At 42.7% G+C, this 27,297-nt stretch overlaps 1 protein-coding gene and 1 long non-coding RNA gene across 3 annotated transcripts; one reads left to right on the top strand and one right to left on the bottom strand.

The window, feature by feature from the left end:
• Positions 1-7,507: 7,507 nt before the first annotated feature.
• Positions 7,508-25,726, bottom strand: LOC134421451 (uncharacterized). Its single transcript, XR_010028596.1, has 4 exons — positions 22,525-25,726; positions 20,965-21,100; positions 12,922-13,027; positions 7,508-9,153 (listed from the first exon to the last, which is right to left on the bottom strand). It is a non-coding gene; the product is annotated as an uncharacterized LOC134421451 (long non-coding RNA).
• BZW1 (basic leucine zipper and W2 domains 1) lies at positions 10,921-20,122 on the top strand. Of its 2 annotated transcripts, XM_063162417.1 has the most exons (12): positions 10,921-11,053; positions 11,450-11,523; positions 13,281-13,457; positions 15,056-15,150; positions 15,400-15,465; positions 15,727-15,862; positions 16,419-16,528; positions 16,646-16,816; positions 17,079-17,225; positions 17,543-17,681; positions 18,499-18,621; positions 18,881-20,122. In XM_063162417.1, the coding sequence occupies exons 2-12, from the start codon at positions 11,460-11,462 to the stop codon at positions 18,910-18,912; spliced, it is 1,260 nt and encodes a 419-aa protein (XP_063018487.1). In that variant the 5' UTR covers positions 10,921-11,053; positions 11,450-11,459; the 3' UTR covers positions 18,913-20,122. The 2 variants fall into 2 exon arrangements, with proteins under 2 accessions (XP_063018487.1, XP_063018488.1); XM_063162418.1 differs by lacking the exons at positions 10,921-11,053; positions 11,450-11,523 and having other exon boundaries at positions 13,380-13,457; positions 15,056-15,061.
• Positions 25,727-27,297: the final 1,571 nt, after the last annotated feature.

The raw sequence follows: 27,297 nt of genomic DNA, 5'->3' as shown, positions 1-27,297 counted from the left end.
TGCCTCCATGTGCTCTGCATGTTCAGACTGAGCTGCCAGGAGGAGCACACTGCTTCTCCAGCCTACACGAGGTGTCCATAGCAGTAAGATTATGATTGGTTCCACAGAAATGTAGTGGTTTTTTGTTTTTCAGGTATGTCATTTACCTAGAAGGCCAGTCCAGTGTTGCAACAGATCTTTGGCTTGTCCACTGGTCTTTTAATTGCATTTTCTGCAAAGATAGGTGTTTTTCAGGGGTTGCTTCTGCATATTTTGAAACCATGATTCCATATGGCATTTATCAGATATGAAAAGAACATACATTATATTCTCAGGAGGGAAACAAGGCTATATATATCTATTTTCTTTCTGGTAAGAAACAAAGTGGCAGAAAACCACTTTGATTAAACAAAAATGTAAATACTGATCAACCATCCCAGGGAGACAATACTTCTGGAAAGACAAATTTTAAAAACATTTATGTACTGTAGAAACTAGTCTGGGTCTGGCATGGTAGATACATGACTCAGCAAATGGGGATGTAGTGATCCTCCCTAAGAGAACACACTTCTTGTGTTCTGTCAGATAAGCAGTGAGATTTTAGCATCCTGATTTCCCCTAAAGTCCAGTAACATTGCTTTACATTATACACAATGGAAATCTTTCAGAATCATCAGAGTAGGAAAAAGAAACATAATATTAATCTCCTCCTACTATTTATTTAGTGTGTCTCTTACCAAGTCATTTAGTTCATTCTTATTTCAGTTTCCTGAGCAATAATATAATTATAAGCTCAGCAATGTTCAGCACCACAGGAACCTCAGGTGTCACTGTCTATCATGACAGTGTCCTACTGAGCAATATGGTGGTTCATACTGACATTGGTCGAATTTACCAAATCTTTGTCATTCCCATCACAGAGAATGGTTCAAGAGCAACAAAGAACTGTGATTTTCCACAGGAAGAGAACCACATGGATTTCTCCCCCTGGCCTGAAGAAGCTGAGGGAATGGCTATGCCTTTTTGGGGGACAAAAGTAAACCTGGTTTTATCAACAGAGATGGTATGAGAAAGAACTTCTGAAGGGAACAGTAGATGAAATCACATTAAAAAGTAGAAAAGTGGAACTTCAGTTAAGATTGAATAAAACAAACACAATTTCTAACAGACTTTTAATGGAATAAAATGGGATTATAGGACAGCTCCCTGTTACATGTAAGAAGGGCAAGCTTAAAAGTGACCTCATTGTTTGTTCAAGTCTTTAGGAAGACACATTGTAAGCAGGGGATCATCCTGGGACTGGAACCCAGTCTCAGCAGCTGGCACATCTGTCCTTTGGCATCAGAAGGTAAGCTTTGGCCCCCCTGCCAAGTGTCTTTGAAAGGGGCAGAACACTGCAACAGAGAATAGGTCTGTGGGTAACAGTTTTCAAATCAGATACTACTGTGCATCTCCTAGATGAGTTAGACTGGTACCTTCAGGAGAATGAAGAATATTTTCCTGGTATTTGCTTGTCATTTTAACTTGCAAAAAGTATTTGCCAGTAGAAAACACTGTCCTGTTTGACAAGGCAAAAGGAAATGGCATCTAGTCATCTCGGGAAAGCGAGGTGGGTGTGCCTGACAGGTAGGAAGGCCTCCTTTCTACCCTCTGGTTATGTCACTCCATTTATCAGGTTAGCCTTGTCCTGTAACTCCACCACTGTTTGCTTTTCTTGCTTTTGCCTGTCACTTTTTAAGAAAAACTTTGGTCCATTCTCTAGGGCCATGCACCTAGAAACTTCTCTTGAAGTCCCCGGTACTTTTGTGGATATCTGTGTGTATATATACATGTGCACCATGTTTAAATAACACTCCAGTAATCCAGTCAAAGCAAGTCCCATCCTTGCAACATAGAATCTGTGAGAAGTTTGGAAAATCTTGGCAACAATTTCTGCAGACTTTGAACTAAATGTGTGCAGGGCTGATTCCCTATCTTATTGCAGTGCTTGATAGTTACTTAAAACTTACTGTAATTAAATTATTGTAATGGTCTGAAGTGCTTTTGAGTAGAAATAGGATAGTTGCATTTAAACCTAAATAATTGATTTTCTGACTATTGTTAGCATTTTAAGACATATTTGCTAGAAAATATAAAATACTCAGTATTTTATATGTGATGAAGAACTATGGCATTCATATAGGGAAATCTATATAGATTAGCCTTTCTGCTCAAAGGCTAGATCCTGCTAAGTCCATATTGCCCTTAATATATTCTTTTGCACAAATTGAAGAAATTTTAAATCTGCAATGCAGAAATGTTTGTTATTGAATGTGAGACCAGAATGCTTCTTGCCTCACATTCAATAACAAACTACAGTTTTCTTCAGCAGATGGTAAAAGATTCTTATAAATGATCAGTTCCTTGCTGGCTGTGAGCATGCTGACTTAAATGCCAGGGAGTTCACTGTTTCTGTTCTCATCCTGTACTCTGTAAAGATAAGACTCTGATACTTCAGAAGCTTCATTTGGGTTCCTGTGTAGTTTTTAGGAATATTTCCATTATTTCCAGTAGGCATTGAAACATGAAGTAGTTAAGAAAATTCTGGCATCCTTCCATCACCTCTCCCACTTTTTCCAGCTAGACATAATCTTCTTTGGGCCTCTTACTGTTTTTTCCTCACCCTTAAATGTGTGCTTGTGCCCCTTTCAGACACAAATTTAGGCTGCCTGTATATTTGGAATATATGGAAAAATGCCATATTGTCATACAGTCTTCAGCAATAAGCTCATTTCTGACCTCTTCTCACTAACTAATTAGCGATTTACGATGAATAATCCTGAGTTGTGGCAACTACTCAAAAAATAAGGTTCTAACCGCTGTGACCAAAGGCGGCAGCATGTGGCACTGGGGGTGGGGTGAGGAAGCGTGTCCTTGTTCCTGTGCTCCTAGGTATCCCTCTAGTGCCTATGAGGACAAGAACAGCGTGGGTAGAGGGACACCCAAGCACAGAGCAATGTGTTGTGATGAAGTCAGGAAGGAGTGACCCCAGGAGTCCCTGCCAGGCCTGACACCCGAGGGTCAGTCTCCAGAGCAGCTGCCCACTGCAGTGCAGCTCGCTGAGCATATGTGGCCTCGTGATGGATGAGTGCTTCTGCCCATAAGAAGTTGGCTGGCTGTGGCAGGTTTCCCATGAAAAACAGAAAGATTCCCATGAGCTGAAAGCCTGCAAAACCTGTGTTGGCAGCAGTAAAGGTGCATTTGCTGCCCTGAAGTTTTGAGCCATAGTAATGGTTTGAGAAACAAACAGCCTGGCAGAGAAAATTCAGGAGAAATGTGTTAGTTCCTTCCACAAATTGAAAGAAAAAAGAAACCCCAACCTGCTTTGTCCTATGACAAGTTGTGCCACTGAGCTAAAGCTATCGCAGAGGGTATTTCAGAGCCTTGCCTTTCAAAGAGAGATGGTTGCACCCAAGAATAGTGGAGGTGGGAACAACAAAATGAGCAAAATACAGTAATACTGCTGGCAGTCAAAAGGTCACTTTGAAGAGCAGGAAGATTATCTATCAGCTGTCACATGAATACCATGTGAGTTTAAGCAATCTCACCATGGGAAATTAACAGCACTTTTTGGGGAGGCTGCTTCTGCCACTCACTTTCATGCTGAATTACTTTTTTTATTAACTTTGCTGACATAATGAAAAGGCACATGGATCTTTGATTTTGCAAAACTTGTCAACAGAAAATGCAGATGAAAACCTGGCTGTCAGTTCTCCCTCTTGTCCCTGTCAGCTGCTGGTTCTTGGTTTTGGGTAGTGTGATGTGAGCATTGCTTCAGTAAAGCAATGTAAATCTGCTCAGAGGATTTTACATCTCTGACAAGACATATTGTTCAACGTATAATCCTGATTTGTATATTTGTCATGAGAGTATTACATAGTAAAGATCTAATCTGCTAACCCCTACTTTAAATGTTCTGTGGCTGTCTGAATCTGGGGCTACAGAAAGAGCACTTTATAGACTTTCTTCAACAGACTTATCTGTGCCTGATGGGGAAGCATATTGCTGTTATATTTTCTTTTAACATATACAGCTTTTCCCCCCAGAACAAAATATTTCTGACAATAGAAATCCCAGCTGCTTCTAGTTGCATTACTTGTAGTAGTGACATTGATGATGACGGGGTCAGAATTGTGTGTAAATAATGGTAAATTAATATGGAAATAATAATAACATATGAATGGTATGAAGTTTCAGGGGGAAAAAGCTAACTAGTCCTAGTTAACATTAGAGTTGGATTGTAGGCCTAGTTAACATTAGAGTTGGATTGTAGCAAACAGCAGTTTCAAAGAATATATGTTAATTTCTACATGTTTAGCATTAGCTTTTGCAGTTCGTTGCTGGCTTGCATTTTTTAAGCTTTTCTTTTTGTCAGCCTGACAAGTTAAACCTCTATTTTCATCTTTGGAAGCACTGTCAGAGGAGGTATTTCCAAAATGCAGTGTCAGTATTTTAGTGACACTGACTGTGTGCTATAAACAATCCCTTGGTTCCATTTGGCTTGCTGTTTTAGTGCATGCTTTATTTCCAGCTGCAGATGCAACATGCAGTTCTATATAGGGATTATCATATCTGGCATCATATAATCAAACTAGTTTACAGAGCTGGTTTTACATTTCCACTGTTCTTTTAAAGACTAGATTATGCTTTCATTGGCATTTTTAGTTGTTTGAATTTTGTTTGTTTGTTTCTACAGCAACTCTATTTTTCTGCCCTGGAGTCTTAAACCTGATAGCTTTTAATACATAGTTAGTCATAGAAAATAGACAAATTTAATATGTATCTTGATAAGTAAAATTCTGGATGTTCACTTTTGTGGGAATTGGTGGCTTCAGCTTTAAACCTCCAGTCCAAAACAATTGTATGTGCCATGTGAAACGTGTTGGTGGAGCATTTGGGGGGAAGGTACTAAACCATCACTCTTTGTTGTAATTGCAGCTGTGGCAGCCAACAAGTAAGTTGATTTAACTAAATCAAAGGAGTTTTTTAACTAAACTTAATTAAAGATGACAAGAGTAAATGAAAAAGGAACTTCAGTCCTGAACCATCCTTGGAGGGTTATCCTGATGACATCATCTTTTTATCTCTTTGGCAGTAAATCTTGGATAGAGGCTTGAAAATTCTCTGGCCTCCTGTTGATGGTATTCACTTACTGTCTGAAAACCAGAACAAAGCCATGGAGGCAGTTTCCCTCTGGTCTGTAAAAATCCCAACAATTCAGGCCTCTCTGAGGCATGGTGGCATGAGTTTCACTCCAGATATTCAGTGAAAATGGTTTTTATCCCAATACATAGGTATCCTCACATCAGTCCTTTGTGCCACAGCTCTCCTGTACTTTGACTGCCTTGCTTTTCCCTGCCCTGTCCATTATTCAGGGAATTTACATCTCTCTATTGAGAAGCTAAAGAGAAAACTACTGAAAAGCTCATTTTCTCTGCTTTGTTACTGCTGCCAAAAAAAAAAAAAAAAAAAAAAAAAAAAAACAACCAAATAAACCCCCCAAAAAAACCACAAGAAGCACTTGCTGAATCAGCCTAACCTCAGGCATGGTAGGTTAATAAGAAACTAAAACATAGAGTGGGCTGATTTATTGGCACCACTAGGAGTTTGGCCATGTACACGTAATGTCATTTGCAATCTGCATCAAGAGGCTGTAATAAAAGGGGATCTCTCTAATGTTCCTTTTAGGGGCAGGTGTCCACTCCATATTTTATCCTGGAAAGAAATATAGATGTGTTAATCACTGGTGGACAGCACCCTGCCTTTGGAAAATAAAAGTGAGTGACATGAGACAAGGTATTTTGCCCAATTACTGGGTAATAGCTTCTTTTGAGGCAAATCAGCATAATTTCATTGACTGTCAAGACACAGCAGGAAACCAAAGTTCTCTTCTTCTGAAATCCTGATCCAGCACCAACCTTCCCCAGTCCTAAGAGTACCCTGATGAATTCCATGAATCAAAACAAAAGCTATCATCCTGGAGCCCATGCAATATCCAGAAAAAGCAGAGCCATCATCCCTTTGTTTTTTACATTGGAATACTGCTAATATCCTAACTGCCCTATCCCATCTGCAGATGATAAATATGTAACTCAGAATTGAATATGAGCCACTTCTCAGACATAAAGCCAGCTCTGCAAGGTAATGCAAGATCAATCTTGTAGTAAACTCTTATTTTTGACTTCTAAATCCTCACATTAAAAATAAAAAGATAAACAGTGCCAGCACTGAAATCAGCTTGGTAAGTGGTAGTGGCAGGTGTATGAATTGAGCACCCTAAAACCTTCCAGAACAGGGTTTATGGTTTAATATGGTTTGGATAAAGACCTGAGGAGTTGGCTTTTCTGTGGATTCTTGCATGAGTAGTAGTTTGGCTGATGACTGTTTCTGGGAGAGATTGCTTATATTTTTAATTTTGCTGAAGATCTTGCTCACAAAGATACTGTTTGACTCTGGTTATGATTAGAATAGGTTTAGAACAGGTTTGGGAAAAGAAAGGAGGAAAATTTCATTTTTGGTTAAGTCTTGTATTAATCATAAGACAAGGAATGGGACTGTGATTGACATATGTCAGTAGCATATGTATTTCATATTACTCTGGGTATCCATTGCCTGGCTATTAGGAAGTGCAATACAGTACCAGCTCTGGCTGGTTTTCACATGCAGTATCTTCTCTCTCACACAGATGGAAGATGTAACCCACAACTAGTGGACTATGCCCTTTTATTCAAATTTCTTCCAGAGTCAGTGAAGTTATTTGCATAACCACTTTGTGTGGTTTGCTTTGCCTCTGGTTTCTTCAAAATGAGGATGGCAAGAAAATGCACCCTCCCCCTGAGTTCTCTGTGTTTTTTCAGAGCAATGCCTTCAATCTGCCCTTCTCATGTCTTGCACTTCCCTCACTCCAAGGGTTGGCAGGACAGAGCAGGAGCCTGCTGCAGAGTACTGATTTCTGTAGAATGAGGCAGGAGCCAACTTCCCTCCCCATATCAGTCCCAGCCAACGATTACACAAGCGTTTCTGCAGAAAGCAGGGCAAGATGGCAATGGTGACATTGTTTCCTGACAGCCACCTCACAGGTTTTCCATTGCACTCATCCTTTGGCACTGTAAAAGGAGATACATCTGGAGTTGCTTAATACCTTGTCACTGGGCCCAAATTTCTGTTTATAAGTTAAACAGGAAAAAAAAAGAGAATATAAAAATTAAAGTAGTAAAGCACAGGAGCAATTAGGAAATAAAGAGCAAGATTTTACCAGCCATTCTCCCATCAATGCATATCCAGTCAGAAAGCAAACTAAAAAAAATACACTTTGGGAGACTGGAAAATAGGAAATGTCTGATGAAACTATGTCAAGGTCCATTAATTAAGGCTTTCAATTTAAAAAGCCCCATAGGCCCCTTGGGCACAACAAATCTGTTGTGCTCTAGGCTGAAAATTTCTCTATGAAAAGGGACACAGATTGCATCAGGCAGACCTGCAGGCCCTCTCTTCAATAGCAGCCAGCTAGAGACCCCTACCTCAACCTGGCTGGGGCTGGGAAGTCTGCATCCATCCACTTCTGCTTCCTTCTGTGCAGGATATCCAGCAGTCAAAGTGTCTGTCAGTGGTGGAACTTGTCAAATTTACAGAAGTCATAACCAGGGTCAAGAACCTTCATGGGCTAAGTGTCATGCAAAAACTTGTTAACAACTTAGAATAAAGATCAATTTGTTATCCAGCCCCCAGGAGATAATGTATCATCTCCAGGAGTGCACTGTAGGCTTTCTTTGCTAACATCATGGCCCCCACAGTTCAATGCAGTCTCATTAAACTGTATTGCATAGTGGAACCTTGTATGTCAGTTCCTGTAATCTGAGCCTGTCAGGCTGAGAGCTCACCTGTGCCATGGAGATATGAGCTTAATTACCTGTTCAATTACAAGAGTGCCACTGTTCACTAGAGGTAAGTTGGTTGATTTCCCAACCTTTTATAACTTGATAAAATTGAGATATGTGTGTGCAATGACATTTGTGTGGCTGATAAGGAACTTGCATTTGTGAGTTGGTTTTTTTTCCTTAGCAAAATGATTTTTTTTTATATTTTATTTTGGTTTCCTAAAGACAAACTTGGAACCTGTAAGCCATGGGTTTGGATTATAGATTAGTAGTGCTTTCCTAAAGATCAGACAACCAGATGAGTCCTTCAGCCACTTACTGACTGCAAGCATTCCTGCAAGAAAGAACTGTCATACTTACACACACACACACACACACACACACATATATAAAACACCATCTTGATGGAACAAGATATAAGCACCAGTTCTCTTGTGCTGCCAAGTAAACAACCTGTCATTAATGTGTTTCATGCTACACTGGAACAGTTCTGGAGTTACCTCAAGAACTTGAAAGAATTTGCATGCAATTTTGAAAATACCTGCAACAAAGAGCAGATCCCAAGTTAGTACCATTTTGTCACTTCTACATCCAGTTTGAGAGTAACAACTGTTATCTTTGATTTTTTTTCTGTTCTTCCAGCATATGGAAAATCCCAAGGCTCAGAATGAGACACTGTAAAAGTTAATGATGGGCAATGTATCAATATTTCAGTAAAACAGAGATTCTAAAAGTCCATACTGCCCAGTATTTCTAGGCACAGATGTATTGCCACCCCAGTAACCCACCTCAGGCCTGCTCCAGATCTCTTTGAACCACTCACTCTCCCAGAGGTGGAATATAATCACTGCTATTCACTGCCTTGCCATCGCGTACTTCTCCTCTGTCTTACCCACAGTTCTGTCCCTCCTTTCCAGCAAAATGCTGAAGCAGGACAAAGTCAATGCATTTCATCCAAGGTGGGGGTAGGAAGGGTTAAGAGCAGGACAGGCTCCCAGGAGCAGCTGTTTCCCTACCAGAGGTGAGGTTGCCCATAGCAACCACCAGCAGATGTGCAGAGCAGATGTGCAGCAGGTGACCAGGAGGGAAAGGTGGAGGGCTGAGAGGAACCATGACAACACAGTTCATTATAGCTGTGGCAGCTCAGCTGTGCCAAACAACTGGCACTCTGACAGACATTGTTTTGGAAAGGGTTTTAGAGTGATCCAGTGGCAGCTGTATGAATCTTGATGGAACATTTCCCCATGAGGAGAGCAGTCTGAAAAACAAGTGTAAAGGTATTTGAGAGGGAGAAAAGGAAATGGCTGAGCCAGTGTAGGTATCAATATTCAGCTTAGATAGTTCAAAGCCATAAAATTAACAGTTAGAACACACTTAACAACATTATTCTGTGCCCAAACACTAGCATAAGAAACAACTCTGGAGATGCTCCACGGGTATTGCATTAGTTCAGATCCTGAGCTCATTTACATAAACACAAGTTTATTTTCATTTACTTCACTGATGACAGTGCAGGCCTAAATTAGCATAGTATAGAAAAGTGTTACCTAAGTGTTACCTGCACACACCCTCAAATAAATCACATTTAATCTAAATCTGTAGAGATGAAAAAAGATCTTATTCCTTTACACTGGTAAAATTTTCCTGTTCCTTTCTCTTGGTAAAGTGTGAGAGACTATAGCTAATGGAAAAAGCTCAATTGGTAATGAGCTTTGCAGTTTTGTCATATCAAAGACTTTAGGGAGCTGACAACAGGAATTATTATTATATCTTTGTGTTTCCTTAAAACATGGTTTTAATAATTTCTGGTTTTTCTTCTTGGCTTTGTAATTAATTGTGATTTACACAAATGCTCTCTTTTTAGAATGAGCACCAATGTTATCAGTGCCTTGGGTTTAGAATTAATGGACAAATATTTGCCAATATTAAGGTGAAAATGCTTCCTCTGAATGTGGTATTTTTGAAGTCAGTATTTTTAGGATTTCATCAGGCTGTTAACTGGAATCTGAAATGTTTCTTGAATAAAACTTGTAAGGCATGGTACTACTATTTCATGGCACTGGGATATATCACCAGTATTGTTTCAAGGGCAAAACAGTAACAAAAATGGTATGAGATGAAACCTGGCTCCTATTGACAATAAGAATGATCGTGTTTTCCCTGCTGCAGCCCAGGGATTTGGTCCATTTATACACTTGATAACTGGTCATTTCATGAGCTTTAGTCACATCAACATTACACTTAAATCTGGTGGAAATTTGCAGTTGCATACAGTCTAGAAGGAAGCTTGTGTTCTCTAAGTTGGTTTGGTCTTTTGGGGAGCAAAGAACTGAGCTGCAATTGCATCTCCTGTCCTACACCAGCACAGAGTGTTCCCCATGTTGTCTCCAGCTCTGTGCTGCTGTGAGTTCGGCAGCCCATCTCTTTTGCACAGTGCTTAAAGGGCTTCCACTAATACAGTGGGTGTGCTTATGCGGTCTGCTAGCAGACAGACTGCCTACAGCCAGAAGGTATGATGAGACCTGTTGAGGTGACTGCTAGTGACAGATCCCGTGTTTAAACAGCAGTAGAGAAGGCCTGTGCTTTGCTCTGTGTCAGACGGGCACAGCTTGTAACTGATAGTCCTGTCTGCACACACTACAGTACGCCAAGTGCTTGTTACCACCAGGGTCTGAAAGAATAAATTATTACAACTGCAAAGCAAATCTGGGGTCCAGTAGCACAGCAGGAATGGTACTGAAGTTTGATGTACCGCAGGTTCCGGCGCTGGACCCGCACTTATCACCCGCGCTCCGTGGGCCGCAGATCGGGTCAGAGGGGAGGTGTCCCTGCGGTGCCAGGCTGGCTCCGCCTCAGGGAGCGCGGGGGACATGGGCGCGGTCACCCCGGGCAGGGCTCGGCCGGGCAGCTCCTCTGGCGGGGCAGAGACCCCCAGGAGGAGCCAGGAGTCCGGCGGTACGCGCGGCCCCGAGAGAGCCGGCCCCGTTCTCCGCCCCTTCCCTCCATCCTCTCGGGCGGGGCGGGGCGGAGCGCGGCCCTCCCCTCTTCCTCTGGCGTCGGTTCCGCTCGCAGAGCTCTCGCTGCCACCGCTCCTCGCTGCCGTTCCTGCCCGTCTCCGCTCCGGGCCGCTCGGGCATTTTCTCTCTGCCTTAAAGTCGGTGAGGAGATGGGCGCGGGTGGCGGGCGGGCGGCCGGCTGCGGCAGCCTGGGCCGTAAGGGCCGCGCCGCGCTGGAGGCCGGGGAGGGAGGGGGTGCACCCCTTCTTCTTCCCTGCACGGGTACCCGGGCGCGGGGCGGCCTGGGCGGCAGCGGAGGCACCGCCAGCTCGGGCCGTACGGCGGGGCCGAGGGGCGAGAGGCGCGGGCACGGGCACGGGCACGGGCACCGCGCGGGCCCCGGCTCCGCCCTGCGGCCGCCTCCGCCCGGGGAGCCCGGTGCGTGCCGGGAGCCGGGCGGGGGCCGGCGCCGCCCGCAGCCGCCCAGCGCCGCGGGAGCGGGAGGGAGGAGCGGCCCCTGCCCGCAGCGTCCTCACGGGTGTCTCTGTTTCCTTGCAGGGTGTCTTTTATGAATAATCAAAAGCCGCAGAAGCCGACACTATCGGGCCAGCGTTTTAAAACCAGAAAAAGAGGTGAGTTACCGCACCGTGCCCGCTGCCAGGACCGGCTGCCAGCGATATGTTTACGGTAAAACCTCGGTTTCTGTCAGTAAGCAAACCAGTGCCTTCATGCGTTCACCGTAAATTTTTTACATGAGACTATGCTAAGTGCAGAGTCTTGAGGCTGACTGGAACTTTTTCTGCACGAATAAAAATATTAGTATTTGGCCGTCAGAATTGTCACTGAATTTGCTGTAATAACCTTTGCCTTAAAGATGGTCATTCTAGAACTGTCCTGAGTGTGTAGCCTGCAAGCAGAAGGATCTAGTACCCCTGAATTACAGGGGAACTCCAGCACAAGCTTGTTGCAGGTTAATGCATACATCTGAGGAGTATCTAACATAGTAAGAATTTCAATCTTAGCCACTGGATAAAACTTATATTTTCTTTTTTAAAATTTTTAAAAATTGACAGAAAGAACCTACAACAAAATCCCACAAATCCCCCTACCCACCTGTCTCCCAGTCAACGTCCAAAAAACCCCTAAGTATGGGATATTCAAAGGCCTGTCTCTCTGCATGCACAGTTACTTCCATAAGAAGAGTTAGTCACTGAAGAGGTGGGATGAGTGACTTAGTATTTTGTGGAGCTTTTTTCCAGCCTGAAGAGGAAGTAGGGACACTCTTAAAGTTTCTGTTCAGTACAGTTTTACTTGTATACCAACAGTGTTCCAGCTCTAACAGGCAGCTTTAGGCATGCTGCACATGCAGAAGCAACTTGAATTTATAGAACTGTTTGAATGTCAAAGCACCTCAAAAATCTCCTGAACATTAGAGTTTGCTGTGGTCTGTCCAGCAGATGAATGCCAGCAGCCAAGGGTTTAGTCTCTTTAAGCATTTAACCATAGTTTGGCTGTGAAGCAACTCTTCTGGAAGAATAAGCTCTGTGGTTATGCCCTGGAAAATAACTGATCCAGTATTTCCAAACTGGCACCCAGCTTTTACCAGTGTGTTTATACTTGAATTGACACTGGACACCAGTATGCCCTACTAGCCTGCGAACAGAATTGGCTAAGCTGTGCTGTAGACAGCACTCAAAATAAGATCTGCAGTTGAGTTCTCTTGTCTTTGGAAGCTTCTAATCTCATTATTTCCATAATCCAAGGACAAATTGAGATGAGGAAAAGCTGAAGACCTCTTTAAGGCTTTGTGTTAGTTATATGGGTGGATTTGTTGCATGTTGACTATGCCCTGCCTGTAGTAAAAACAAGGCAATGATCAGCTGATGTATCAGGTGTGAAGATGCATCTGAAGTGTTCTGCTTAACAACAGTAAAGGTTGCTAAATAGCTCTGCAGTTAAGGCCATTAAGTTAGCTCCTATGTCTACATTTTCCCCAAGCACTTGAGGAAAAGTTACTGCCTCAAACTCACCTAGCTGCAGGTTGAGATGAGGGGACAGTCTTCACAACCAAAAGGCAAATTTCCAGGTGACTCGGATGTGATAATGGTACGCAGTTTGTCAGTCAGCAGATTTCATCTGAAACAGAGAGAGGCCCAAAAAGCTGAGATAAAACATGAGTAATGGAGTTAAATGTACAGAATTATCGGGGTATGTATTAAAAATTGTCTTCCAGCATGAGCTAAGTCTCTGGTTTTGGAGAGAAAGAGTATCATGAGAAGAGGGGTATAAGAATCAAACTGAGAAGTCAGGTAGCCTTTATTAGAGCCAAATAATGATCATCACAAAGAACTCTTAATGGAAATCTTATTTCAACGTTTTTGCTTTACAGATGAAAAAGAGAGGTTTGACCCTACTCAGTTCCAAGACTGTATTATTCAAGGTTTAACTGAAACTGGCACTGACTTGGAGGCAGTAGCAAAGTTTCTTGATGCTTCTGGTGCAAAACTTGATTATCGCCGCTATGCAGAAACACTTTTTGACATCCTGGTGGCTGGTGGAATGCTGGGTAAGTCCCTGTGATGTGGCTGCTGTCAGCTTCATTCACTTCACTCTGCAAAAGCTGCATTTCCTTTCAGTGCAAAATCTCTGCTAAAGAGCCCATTGAGTGTGTAGAACGGGGTTTGAGCTAATCCGTGGTAAATCACCTGATCATCTTGGTGCCTGAGCAGTTACTGTAGAAATGCTCTCTATAACCTGCCTCAGTTTTACTTGAGTCTGTTTGCATTCCTTGAAGTGTAGATTGTACAAACTCTGCTTAGAAGAAAGTACTTTGGATTTTTGGGTGTGCTGGGTGTGGTTGGTTTTGTTTGTTTGGCTAGTTTTTGCTGGCTGGGGATTTGGTTTGGCTTTTTTTTTTAACCAGGAGTAGATCTTGACTCTGATCAAGATCACTTCTAATGATGAGAGACGGGTGATTGCTTGTTTCAGATGCATGATCTGTAGTAACAAGACCAGTAGTTGCCCTGAAAGATTCTGACATGTTCCTATGATTTATGCATCCTGCCCTGTTATTTTGGAAAGGAAACTTGTTTACAGAAGGATCTGAATTGCTTAGTCTTGGACATGCTGTTACAGATAATTTGTTGTTGACAATAGCGAGGTCATGGGCTCTAGCAGCCATCAGGGAGTGAGAAATGAGAGGGTGGTCGAGTTGGCAGAGAACACAGGGACTGAGGAAGTGAAATGTGATGATGAAAAGTCTTGCAAAATCAGGTACACACTCTGTGTACAAAGAGGAACAGATGCTCACTAACCAGGTAAGCACATACTGTAATGGTTACAATATGTGGGTTTACATTCAAGAGTCTTAACCAGTGCATCCTCCTGTGTTAGGAAGTGTTCCTTCTAGGAATGAGTCTGATGGGGAAGGGAAGAAGGCAGTAGTGATATGGGGTGGGTGCTTTACTCAACTCCCTGTCTGTAACAGGTAGCTAAGGAAGACCAGCTTTGATCTTCAGTCAGAGGAAGCCAGAATAAAAACTGACATCCTGTTGCCTTACCAGCTTCTGGTTTTAAAGTCATGTTTCTGACTAATTCATTACAAAGTATCTCCATTGTATGTAGAATGGCATAGAAATTGATGATGAGGTGTTCTGGTACCAGAGCTGGTGACCTGAATGCACCTTCATTAGTGAAGCAGCCTAAATAACTAAGGTTTCAAGCTCATCTCTGCAGCACTGAACTTTGGACTGTGTGTCTCTTCATGTTTCAGTCTGCTGTTGTAATTTACTGTCATGTGAAAGGCATGAAGCAGCACTATTGCAGCAGACACTGAAAAGACACTTGCTGGAATGAAGCAGCTTCAGTGGCTTCCTTTAAGGGAAGAGGAGCTCATATGGCCTTCTTAACTTACTCATATGGAAACAAGATGTGTTGTCCATCCCTTTAGCAGTAGGCAGCCAGAATAGTTAAATGTTCAAATTACAGCTGATTGTAAAGTTCTGGTACAGCAGTGGAACACAGGGAGATGTAGGGGTGTCTGTGGTCATTGAGTTCCTCATGACAGAAAAATGTGTTGCATGCTATGGATGCTGGAGTTGTGCTTGGAGACTGCTCAGTGCCCTCACTGGGAGTAGCACTACTAATGCTGAAATCCTCCTGCAGCCCCGGGCGGGACCCTGGCAGACGACATGACACGCACAAATGTCTGTGTGTTTGCAGCACAGGAAGACCTAGAAACCATGCAAGCATTTGCTCAGGTTAGTGCTGAAATTAGGGCAGTTTCACTTAAAGCTATTTAATGGTCAAAAATTAAATGTTTGTGTAATTGTGTGTTAATGTAAAAATAATGCATGGCTTTAAGCATACTGGAAGTGGTAGAGCAGCAGTGTTCCAAGCTGTGGGTGCTCTAAAGAGTTCAGACCTATTTTACTGAACTTAGTTTTTAAAATTCAAATCAAATAATAGTTCACAGCAAAAGATAATGTATGTACTCTGTGTCTTTCTAGGTTTTTAACAAGCTAATCAGGCGTTACAAGTACCTGGAGAAAGGCTTTGAAGATGAAGTCAAAAAGGTATGGAGTGGTTTTTTTTATCAACAGACAAATAAACCTTCACATTCTGCTAGTTAATCACTCTGTAGAAGGGTTATATCATAAAATGGATTATTAAAATACAACCCTTGAAAGTTGTTCATAGAAGAATGGCTGGTTTGCATGACTACCAGTGACTGATGCTTCTGCTAGCTTGATTAAACAAAAGTGTTCAACACAGGCAGTGGCCAGAATTTAGTAAGAGGTGGTAGTTTTATGCAGCTCTTCTTACTTGTGCTGCAGTTGCTGCTGTTCCTGAAAGGGTTCTCAGAATCTGAGCGGAACAAACTGGCCATGCTGACGGGTATTCTGCTTGCCAACGGGACACTCAATGCATCAATTCTCAACAGTCTCTACAATGAGAACTTGGTTAAAGAAGGTAAGTGTGGCCCAGCTCCTCCCTTAGGGAGGGAGACAGAACCATGACAAGTAGGTGGAAACTGTGATGACACTACATCCGTGCAGCTCACAAGCTTCCTTTGGTGATAGATTGACTACAGGATTAGCAAAGGTAAATGTGATGCCCGTGTGAACCTGGAAGATCTTGTTAAGACTTCAGAAAATCAGTTTCTTGAGAAAGCTTGTGTGTAAGACTTCCCTGCCTGACCCTGGAAGCTGCCATCACTACACCACTGTATTTTTGAGAGGGACCTTTCAGGATGCAAAATGTGTGTCATGTCTTTAGGTTACTTCCTAAATTGCAGCAGGAAGAGTTGAGTTTAGTACAGGGAAGACTTTGTGATGCTGAGTTGTAGGAAAAGGCCAGTTGGAGGCTGCAGTGTCCTTGGGCAGGGAGAAGTACTGCAGACTGTGCTGGGGTTGGAAGCACAACTGCTGTTCTGAGCACAGTCTGACAGATGAGGTACCCTGTACTCAGGCCTTATGGTTCCCTGTGTTTTGAATTTCACTAATATAGAACTACTCTGACTGCACAGGTGTTTCTGCAGCTTTTGCAGTCAAGCTGTTCAAATCATGGATAAATGAGAAAGATATCAATGCAGTGGCTGTCAGTCTTCGCAAGGTAAACATGGACAACAGGCTCATGGTGAGTACCACTGGAACCACTCTGCTGCTCCATAAGCCACTTTCGTGAACAGCATTTGCCAGCAAAGTACTCAACACACATTTCTTCTACAAAAGACTTGTAAAACTTCATTTTCAGGAACTCTTCCCAGCCAACAAACAAAGTGTTGAACACTTCTCCAAGTACTTCACTGAAGCAGGACTAAAGGAACTGTCTGAGTATGTTCGGAACCAGCAATCCATAGGAGCCAGGAAGGAGCTGCAGAAGGAGCTGCAGGAGCAGATGTCCCGGGGAGATCCATTCAAGGATGTAGGTGTTTGTACACGAGGTGCAGGTGCTTTCTGGGCCTCTTTCATACTGAACTTAGCTCTCACTGGGAACTGAAATGATGGACGGCACGGGGGAGGGGTTGATATAAGCATTTTGGTCTTTCCTTAATGTCCTGAATCCTGCTATATGATCAGAAAGGTTGGTTGTCATTCTGAAACCTTCTGGGTTACCTTTAGAAGAGAAGTTGTAATTTAGCTTAGTGCCATGTGTGGCCTCTTGCTTACTCTTACTCTCCTGGCAGATCATCTTGTATGTGAAGGAGGAGATGAAGAAAAACAACATCTCAGAACAGACTGTGGTAACCATAATCTGGTCAAGTGTAATGAGCACAGTGGAGTGGAACAAAAAGGAGGAGCTGGTAGCAGAGCAAGCCATTAAGCATTTGAAGGTATTGTAACTTCAGTACAGACTTTTGCACCCCTTAGGTAGAGCCTGTTTTTCCTTCTGTCTGCAGCTCCATTTTAAATGTTAAAGCTACAACTCTGCTAGTGCAGAGACAGAATGAGATGGGGAATTCTTCCCCTTGTGAGGAGTATCACAGGCCAAGGGCCTGAGGCAGAGGCCGTGACTGCTGCAGAGGTGTTCTGGGGTGTGGCTGTGGTTGCAAATTTCTAAGCAGTGGCTGATGGAAACTGCAAAACCAGCTTTAGTCAGGTGGTAAATAAGCAGTGCTCTGTGTGTGCCAATCTGATGTTCTTGTTACAGCAATACAGCCCTCTACTTGCTGCCTTCACCACCCAAGGTCAGTCAGAGCTGACTCTTCTGTTGAAGATCCAGGAGTATTGTTATGATAACATTCACTTCATGAAGGCCTTCCAGAAAATAGTGGTGCTCTTCTACAAAGGTAACTTTGTGGGGTTGTAGTTTCAGGGGTTTGTAGGTTTTTGGAGGGGCTGGTTTTGGTTGGTTGGGATTTTAAAGCTTCTGAAACAGGGGAGATCAGTGCTACAAGATTGCATTTCTTAAGCTAAAGAATTTTCTACCTCATGTTAGTAAAAATGCAAAGGTGCATGTGGCTGGCCCTTTGCACATGGGGAAGTGCAAGACAAAGATGCTGCCTGTCCACAGTAGATTGCTTAAGAGTTGCAGAACAAAGCTAAATTTAGATTTTTAAGGCATTTTTTAAGTTCCATGATAGTTTATTCTTCTTAGTTCTCTTAAACGTTGAGTGTGAGCAGCTGAAGATTGAGACCACCAATATGTTTCAGGCTCTTTTTAAATGTCTGATAAAAGGTGGTAGTGAAAAAACCAAGCTGTGCACCTATGGAAACTTGTTAAACTGAAGACTGTGCTGTACTTGTTAAATCTAAACACCTGCACCACAGGAAGTGTTTACTTTGGACTTCAACAGAATTTGCATCTGTTCTTAGCTGTCAACTGAACCTTTGCTTAGTGTGCCATCTCAAATAACTCCACAACCCTCCACACTGTTAGTGGGAGTGAAAGTGCAGCTCCTGGATACAGTACTGAGGAAACTCCCAGCATGAGGAACCATCCAAAATGCCTGGTTCTCTGAATTTCAAAGCTGAAGGCACTCCTAGTGCAGGTCTGTCCAGCTGTACCCAGAGGAGTACATGATGCTCCTAGGAGAGGAAGCAAAGGCTGCCACTCAGGTTCTCAGCAGTTCACTGTGTTAACACTGCTCTTGTCCGTCTTTACAGCTGAAGTTCTGAGTGAAGAACCCATCCTCAAGTGGTATAAAGATGCCCATCTTGCAAAAGGAAAGAGTGTTTTTCTGGAGCAGATGAAGAAGTTTGTTGAATGGCTCAAGAATGCTGAAGAAGGTAACCATCAGCTTAGCTCCTATGTGGAGCTTGTTCATTTTGGGAACCCTAATGCAAATAATGCTGTGTTTTTGAGTGGGGGATGTTAATTGCCCCTCTGAGACTAGTGTGCCCCCTCCCCTGGTCCTGGCTAGAAAAGCTTGCCAGGACAATCCCTGTGGATCCAGCAGCAGCTGTTGTGCAGGATGCAGGGCAGCAGCTGAGCTCAGGGCTGGGGCTGAGCCACGGCCAGGCTGCTGATGAGGTCTCTCTGTTGCAGAGTCGGAGTCTGAAGCTGAAGAGGGTGACTGACCTGTGAAACTCTGGCCTCAGTAAAGCAAACAGGAGCTGTAGATAAAAGTGTCATGTCTCATGTGTCCTTCTGATTCTTACATCCTACCTCCCTGTATCAAGCATGATATAAGGGCTCTCATGGCAATTTATTTTAACTGTTTTCTATAGTTAATGGAATACTGGATTTAGTTTTTAAAACCATGTTCAAGTAGCTTACAGGAGCTGTTAGATTTGACTCTTAACCTGCATTTGTCCTTTCAGTTACCTTCTACCTCCTGTATTTTCTACTGTAATAATGTAATATAAGGCCTTCCACAGTGAAATCCATTTCATCTGTTGGGATTTCTGTCTGTATTGGAGTAGATGTGATATAGTGAGTGAGACTTAAGGCAGTCTGCTTGCAAATTAAACTATAAAAAAGCCTCCCAAGGGAAGAGGCAATGGCTTGTGTGGCACTGCAGTCTGTACCACCAGATAGCCCCTGTCATAGGTGGTTGTCCATGTCCCCAGGTACTTTGTCATCCCTTTACCAGACTTCCAGCATAAAGCAATCCTCTATTCCAGCTGTGGGGAAGATGGGATCCCGACTGCTGGAGAGAAGGTGTTGTGGTGGCAGGAATTGGTTACCATGGTGGGGCCTGCAGAGTGGCATCTCTGAGCCTGCTGGCTGTCACACTGGTGGCCCATGCTCCTGAGGGACTGTCAGGTGCCCTTGCAGCTCTCGGGATGCCTTCCTTTTCCCTTTCCCTCATGGAAGCACAAGCAGTGCTGTTCCACACAGAGCTGCCCAGCAGCTTTCTTGAGCCAGGCACTGCTGCTGGCAGGGCTGGGGCAGGGGAGCAGCTGCTTTGTGCTGCTCTGTAAATGCACAGCTGCTGCAGCCTAAGGCAGCCAAGCACCACCCCTCCCCCTCTGAGGTTTAGAGATTCTTTTATGCTGGCAGCTCACACGCTAAACCAAACAACTTATCTGCTCCCTGAAACTTTAATTCCTAATGGAAATTCTCAGGACAGTTCAATTCAGAAAGATTGGGAAAAAAAAGGTGAAGTCTGTACTGTTGTAAACTAACAGTGAGCATTAACTGAAGTACTGGTAACCAGAGTACACCTACTAAAATAAATGAAAAAATTGGTCATCACAATGCAATCTGTTCAATACTACAGTGATCTTCCTTACTTTGTAACTTTTTTTTTAAGCAAATAAAGGCCATCCTTACACTTAATGCAAAGAGCTGTCTCTGCTCCTTATTTGAAAAGAAAGCAAAGCACCACTGATACTATAAAGTACAAGGCAGTGCTACGTCTTTTGCCTAAATTCAAAGACTGTTGAATAAAATAAAATTAAAATACTATATTGCTATTAGGGTGCTCTTTTCCATGTTGAAAGTGCTAACATCCCCTGAGTTTGAAAACCAGGTTCATCTGTATATTAAGTAAGTTTTATGTGTCAGTATTTGGTAAGTATCCAAGAAGTCAACTAAAAAGTAAGGCAGTTACAACATAACCAAATGTTCAAGTTTCTTTGATCCCTGTGCCTCAGCCTGCTTAGCTGCAGGAGCCTGTGCCCTCTTTCTACCTTTCGATGGAGAAAAGAAAGAAAAGTGCTGCATGATAAGAGCAGTGCTTGTTTGCGACAAAATCCAGCATCTTCTGAAGCACATCAAAGAGGCTCTTGTGGTCAGAATCCTGCCATGTCATGAATCCTTCATGGAAATAAAATAATGTTTTGTTGCTTATCTTACAGTTATGGTTAAACCTTCTGTCCTCAAGAGCATTTTCCCTGTCGCATGTTACCTTCAGTGTTGATAAGTATCTGCCACCAGGATTTTGTTCATCCCAATCCAGCTGTCCTTGGCAGTAAAATTTTCATTTCCTTAGACAAACAGCCTGTATTTTTTACTCTGATATTCTGTTTTGGCCCTTCAGTAGAAGTTTACCAACATTTGTGTTGGCAACTTGGAAATAGTACACCAGAGCAGGCAGCTTGTCAAAGAGATGATTGGGTCTTAAATCTAATCTGAAAATACTGAAAATAAAACCATAGCAGTCCAGTACATAAAAATATAATTACCTGCTTTTCTTTGCCATGTGATATGGCAAAGACCCCAGTTCCTTGCCATGGCTCTGAAGGGAAATCCAGAGAGACATTTTTGTTCATTGTTAGAGGAAGTTATCAATATCAGGAAGTTAACTGTTTTCACTGTACCCTGCAATCAATAATCAGTTTCAGATTAAAGAAGAAAGAGGCAGTACTGATCTGTTTCCGAAAGTAAGGGGGAGTGTACTAGGTTTTGTCTCTTGAGGTTTTTTCCCCTTGACCCTCTTTTTTTTAAATTTTGTTCATTAATCTCAAGTTTCAGCAATACTGTCAAGATGAGATATTTGAATTTTTTGATGGTGACAGATGAATCTACATCTGTTACTAGCATGGCTTGTAAATTACAAATGTTAAGAAGGTGATCCTTCACACCAAGCTGCTGCCAAAATGTTGACTGAAAGCAATGTGTAGAAATGTTCTGTTCAAACTGTTCCCTTGTGCCCACATCTCTCTTCAGTGTGGCACCATGGAGGAAGGCAGCTGAAGTTCTTGCATAAATCATTCTCCTAAGTCCCTGCCTCTCCAGCATATTTTCACCCACCTGAGGAGAATTACAGATGCTGCATCATCCTAAGGCTCACAGTAACTTACAGGACCTACTGCTGCTCCAAGGTAGCAGTCCATGAGAATGCACTGCACTCCTAACATGTCATGGCTGTGACTGTCCCAGTGCTGTGAAAGGATTCAGAAGGTTCTTGTTTGATACCACACTCCAAACCAGTCCAAGAGCTCAAGAAAGAGAGCACTGTGCTGCTGGAGCACAGTTCAACAGCATGTGACACCTCTCAAATGAGAGTGCAGCCTAACAGGCTGCTGTGGCCATGTCTAACTGCAGGAGCTCTGCTCTGGCCTGTGGGCATCAAAGTGTCTGATGCTTATCCTCAAATACTGCACACCCAAAGCCCATAGCTCTCAGCTCTAGCTGAAGGCATAATTTTTTATTATTTTCACAGCTACACATTTGCCTCTCCTGGAGAGATGGGATTGAACAGTGATTAGAAGAGTGATTAGATGAGCAACTATTTCTAATGAAGAATATTCAGATATACATTGTTTATAGCAATGGCAACCTTTTCTAAAAAGGTGGTTTTTTAGTACATGCTGACAATATAACCACGGTTCATCTATGCATAAAATACTAAAATTTTGTATATCAATTCTGAAAACATACACCTTATTATACATCCACCTTATACCTTATTATTGTTCCTAGAAATAAAAAGCTCTACCTATCACCCCTTGGTATTTATGTATGCTATTAAAAATGCAAAGCAAACCAAAACAGACTTAAGGATTACCATTGAAGCTATTCTAGACTATTGTTTAAACTGTAAAAATCTACTTGGACAATTGTTAATAGACAACTCTCATCAAAGCTGCAAATGCTCTCATCAGCAAATGCTGCACATTTACAGTGAAAAAAGGAAAATAAAAAAATGCAAGTTCTACAGAATAACAATCCCCACTCCCAAAGAAAAAAAGAAAAGTAAGTCTTCTAAAAGCTCCCTCAGATCTTGCATTAAAAGCACTTACTGTACTGGTTCTGTGTGGCCAGGTTTTGTTAGCTGGGGGGACTTAGAGGGTTGGCTTCTGAGAGATGCTGCCAGAAGTTTCTCCCTGTGTCTGACAGAGCCAATGCCAGCTCTCTCCAGGACACAGCCAGCTGCAGGACAGGGGTGCCAGCGGCCAAGGCTGGGCTAACACCTCTGTGATAAAATATTTAGGAAGGAAAAAAAGGTTATGGCACCCATGTAATTGCACTCAGACTGGTGAGAATAAGAGGAAGAGAACGAGAGGAACAGCCAAGGTCAGTAGAGAAGGAAGGGCAGGAGGTGCCCCAGGTGCAGGAGCCAAGATTCCCCTGCAGCCCATGGTGAGGCAGCTGTGCCCCTGCAGCCCAGGGATGCAGAGATCCACCTGCAGCCTGTGGAGGACACCACACCAGAGCAGGTGGATGCCTGAAAGAAGGCTGTGACTCCAGGGGAAGCCTGTGCTGGAGCAGGCAGGAACCTGTGGAGCTGTAGAGAGGAACCCACTGGAGCAGGTTTCCTGGTAGACTTGTGATCCCATGGGGAACCACTGGAACAGGCTGTGCCTGAAGACTGCTCCTCACAGCAAGGGACCCGTGCTGGAAAGGCTCATGGAGAGCTGTCTCCTCTGGGAGGGACCCCATGCTGGAGCCAGCCATGGACTCTTCTCCCTGAGCAGGGACAGAAATAACGTGTGATAAACTGAATGTGCTCCCATTCCCTGTCTCCCTCCACTGCCTGGAAAGGAGGGAGGGAGGGGAGGATGATGCTATTAAGATTTAACTTCTCAGTATCCTGCTCTGATTTTGACTGGTAATAAATTCAGTTAATATCCCCAGGTCTGTTTTGCCTATGATGGTATTGGGTAAGGATCTCTCCCTGGTCTCAATTTGTTCCTTTTGTTCCATTTTTTTCTCCCTAGTCCAGCTGTGGAGAGCAGTGACAGAGTGGGTGTGGTTTGGTGGGCATCTGTCACCCAGCAAGGGTCAACCCACCACATCTATCTAAAAAGTTAATAAAGTCTGAAAAATATTCTATGCACCTTGCACTTAGTACATCTCTGACAGATCAGATCCCCCTCTGCATTCTTGCATCTTTTCCTTCAATAGCTCTTCTGGAACAGCACCAAGACTGAGCAGCCAGTCAATGAACTCAAGTGAATTCAGGTCAGAAAACATTTCATTCAGCAGGGAGATACTGAGGCATTCAGATACACACCAGGCCACGAACAGCAGGAGCAATTTCAAATTCAGCCCCTGAAAATTCACATAGTTGAATAGTTTACAGGAGAAAAACATGGCAAGGAACAGATTTTCAGGTGAGATACTCAAAGTAGGAAAGCAACAAAAAATTACAATTATTTTTCTTTTAAAAGATTGGTTCACTGAATTTTACTTTATGATTTCAGGACCCCTATATTTTTCTTAAAGCATAGGGATTTAATAATTATCTTTTAGATATATATACACACATACATATTTTTAAACAGTCTTGTGTCCAAATTAAAATAGCCATCTTAGGCAATCAAGATTAAATAATTTGTATGAATCTTTGGCAAGAAGCTATTTTTTTTTAAATCATAAAAGATACACTTTAGCTTTACGCTGTCTTGGCTTAAAATCTTAATTTAACTGACAAGTCTAATGTTCAGGTTTTTTCACAGTGTAACAAAAATCAGAAAACCCACCCTGCTAGTGGAAGGCATCATCCATATCAGTGAGAAATTCAAATTTCTCACTGATACTTGAAAAAGTCAGTCTGGCATGACTCCCTTGCTATTTCAGTGATACTTAATCAAAATCTAGTTTAAAAGCTTGTCCTTGGATTTTAGAGTAGGGGTTAAGAAAATGCTTGTCATATTATAAATTTTGAAGGCATAAAAGTGATGCTTGTTTTTCAAGTACTCCAGTTGATGGTTATTGTTCATTAATCTGCTCAAATATATTCAGTAAACAAATAGCAGGACCATGTTCTGTGGTATCACAAAACATATGTACAAACTATGTATTTTCACTGAAGGAAATGCAATCCTAGCAAAAACCAGTCAGCTACTAATATGAGCCAAAGGAATAAACTTCTATTATCCACAGAATTGCCCAGACCCAACAATTATTACTGACAGATGAGAATCTACCTTCTTAAAATAATAATAATTAAAAAGAAAAAAAAAAAAAACAACTAAATTAAAATTGGTCCTATCACCTGTGGAGGTTTAGGATTACATGTATTATAAAGTGTCTTGTATTTCCTTTTGCCACCAGCTGTCCCATTAGACCAGATCGCTGGCTACAGGATGCTCAGTGTCACATCCTTCCTTGGACTTATGACTGCAAACTTCAAAACTATCATTGACAATGGCCTCTTTCATTCACAGAATTGGTTTCTGAATCATTACTACAAAAACAAAACATTTACTTTACAAAAAGTAAATGTAACTAAAATCATTCTAGTGCCCCTATGAAGGCAGCTTTTTATTTTAAGCTGCACAACATCTTTCTTGAAGTACCTTCAACTCAAAAATTAATCTAGTATCACATGATATGATCAGAATAATAAAATCTTAAAACATGCCTGCTGGTACCAGAAGTCCAGAAGTTTTTTACCTGCCATGAGTTTCAGAAAGATGGTTGCAGCACATTTTCTCCTGTGCACTTTGGAATGGCGTCCCTTTTCCATTCTTAGCATTGCTGCACCTTCTGCAAAGTGTTCTTTTTCTTTTATCCCTTTCAGGACCATTAGTTTGACTGGAATTCCCCAAGTGTAACAAGCATATTGTACTCTTTGAGTTACAATCCACAGACAAACACCTAATTTTCAAAGTCATTAATTATCAAATTAAAACTATAATGACTGTGTTTTTCCTCAACATCCCAGTTTTTGGCTTTTTTCTCTGCTCCTTCTTCCAAGTTATTTTTTCATTCAAGAGCTTTTTTCAAGTTATTTTTGATAGGGGAACTTAAACCTGTATCCTTCTTAAAAAAAGCATTTTAAAGACAGTGTGGCTCAGACACTCCTGCCAACCTCCTCAGGCCCCTAGTGCTGCATTATCCAAGGAAGAAGAAAGGCTTCGGTGTGCTTAACAAGGGCAAATATTTCCAGGGGGCTTTTCAATATTTCAGTGAAGTTTTTCTGTGGGAGACAATAAAACTCGGTTTATCTCCCTGCCAGGCTGCCCCACGAGGAAAAGCGAGCTAACTCCTCACGCCGGCCGCAGCTCCTCAGGCCGGAGCGCGGCGGCCGCCGCCGGCCCCTCAGGCCCCGGGCGGGCGGAGCGAGGGGGACGCGGGCCCGGCCCTGGATCCCCGCGGGCCCCGGATCCCTGCCCCGGCGAAAAGCTCCGTGCTCGGCCCGAGCAGGGGCTCCGGGAGGGGTTCCGGGCCCGCTGCAGCGGCCGAGGCCATTTTCTGCCCGCCCGAGAAGGCGCCGCAGAGAACATGGCGGCCTGAGGGGGCGGGCGGCGCAGGGGACTCCGATGTGCGGAATGGCGATTCCGTACCCTGCCGAGGGGCCCGATAATCGTCCCTGCACTGCCCTGCACACGGCTGGTGCTCCTCTGGAATCGCCTTACCGTATCTGACAGACAGAATACAATTTTGAAAAGTTTCTTTGTAATTTTGTCCCAATAGGATCACTCTCCTTTCAATCCACAGCATTAGACTAAAAAAAAAAAAAAAACAACAACAAAAAAACCAAAAAACTATCTACATTGAATGTATGTCCTCCAGAGAGCAAAATACTTGGTGCTGCTGCATTTCACACTTTCTATGTAACAACAGCCTTCTCTTTGTGGAGGGAAAAAATACCTGAAATTGTTTCCAGTTCAGTACAATTTTAAATTATTAATTATTTACAGTTCTTTTGCACTGTAGGAAATTCCCCAGTATGTCCTTCCTCCTGCACGTCAGTCAAGTGTGCCATTGTGCATTGCACGCTTCTGTTTACCTGCTACTGCTGCTGGTTATAAGAGATGAGCACAGAGCTAAAAGAATAAAATCCTTTACCTGACTGAAGCATTACACTAAAACATATTGGGCCTGGAACAAGGGCTGGGAGATTAAAGCAACATTCCATGAATATAGAAATATAGAAACTTTGTCCCCTCGAGCAAGTATTGATTAACTCTTCTCATTACCTCAGTAATCTGTACCTGACATACCTCTGCCTTTCTCTTGCAAATGAGTTCTCCTTATATTAAGAGGCCAAGTCTCCAAATGGAAAATAATGGTCTGAAGCTGACTGCAAGTCAGCTGGACCTTGAGACTCCCTAGGATTGCAAAGAGTATATATGTTTATATACGAATGGGCTTTGCTAAGGGATACTCACTGAGTGGAAACAGGATTGGAGGAAGAAGTCCAAGATGGCTCTTATTTGTTCAACACCATGTGACCACAGCCTTTTTGACAATGCTCTTTGTTTACCCCCTAGTCTTTGTGCAAAAAAATCATGAAAAACAAGCTACAGTAAATCCATGTTACCTAGTTTCAGTGAACAGGTATGTAAGGACAGAAATACTTACTCTTTCATAGCAATAGTGTTGTGCCAGAAGCAGAAGAAATTACTCCCATCTATCTTTTGGGAAGGCTAAAGATGTTATCATTCCAACACAGCAGCACAAGAGCAAACACTTCTCTAAATATGTTCTTTAATCTTCTGGGAGGGAAAGGTTTCATCTATTTATGACACTGCTCTCACCTAGGGAAAAAAAATGTGTATTTTACTTTACTCTTTTGAGAAAACTGAGTAAGGAAGATGACACTTTATGAGAAAGTTGCACAA

Source organism: Melospiza melodia, chromosome 8 (genome assembly GCF_035770615.1).
Source record: "Melospiza melodia melodia isolate bMelMel2 chromosome 8, bMelMel2.pri, whole genome shotgun sequence".
NCBI classification, from domain to species: domain Eukaryota; kingdom Metazoa; phylum Chordata; class Aves; order Passeriformes; family Passerellidae; genus Melospiza; species Melospiza melodia.
Note: the sequence above shows the minus strand (reverse complement) of the source record. Positions and strands in the feature narration are given on the sequence as shown.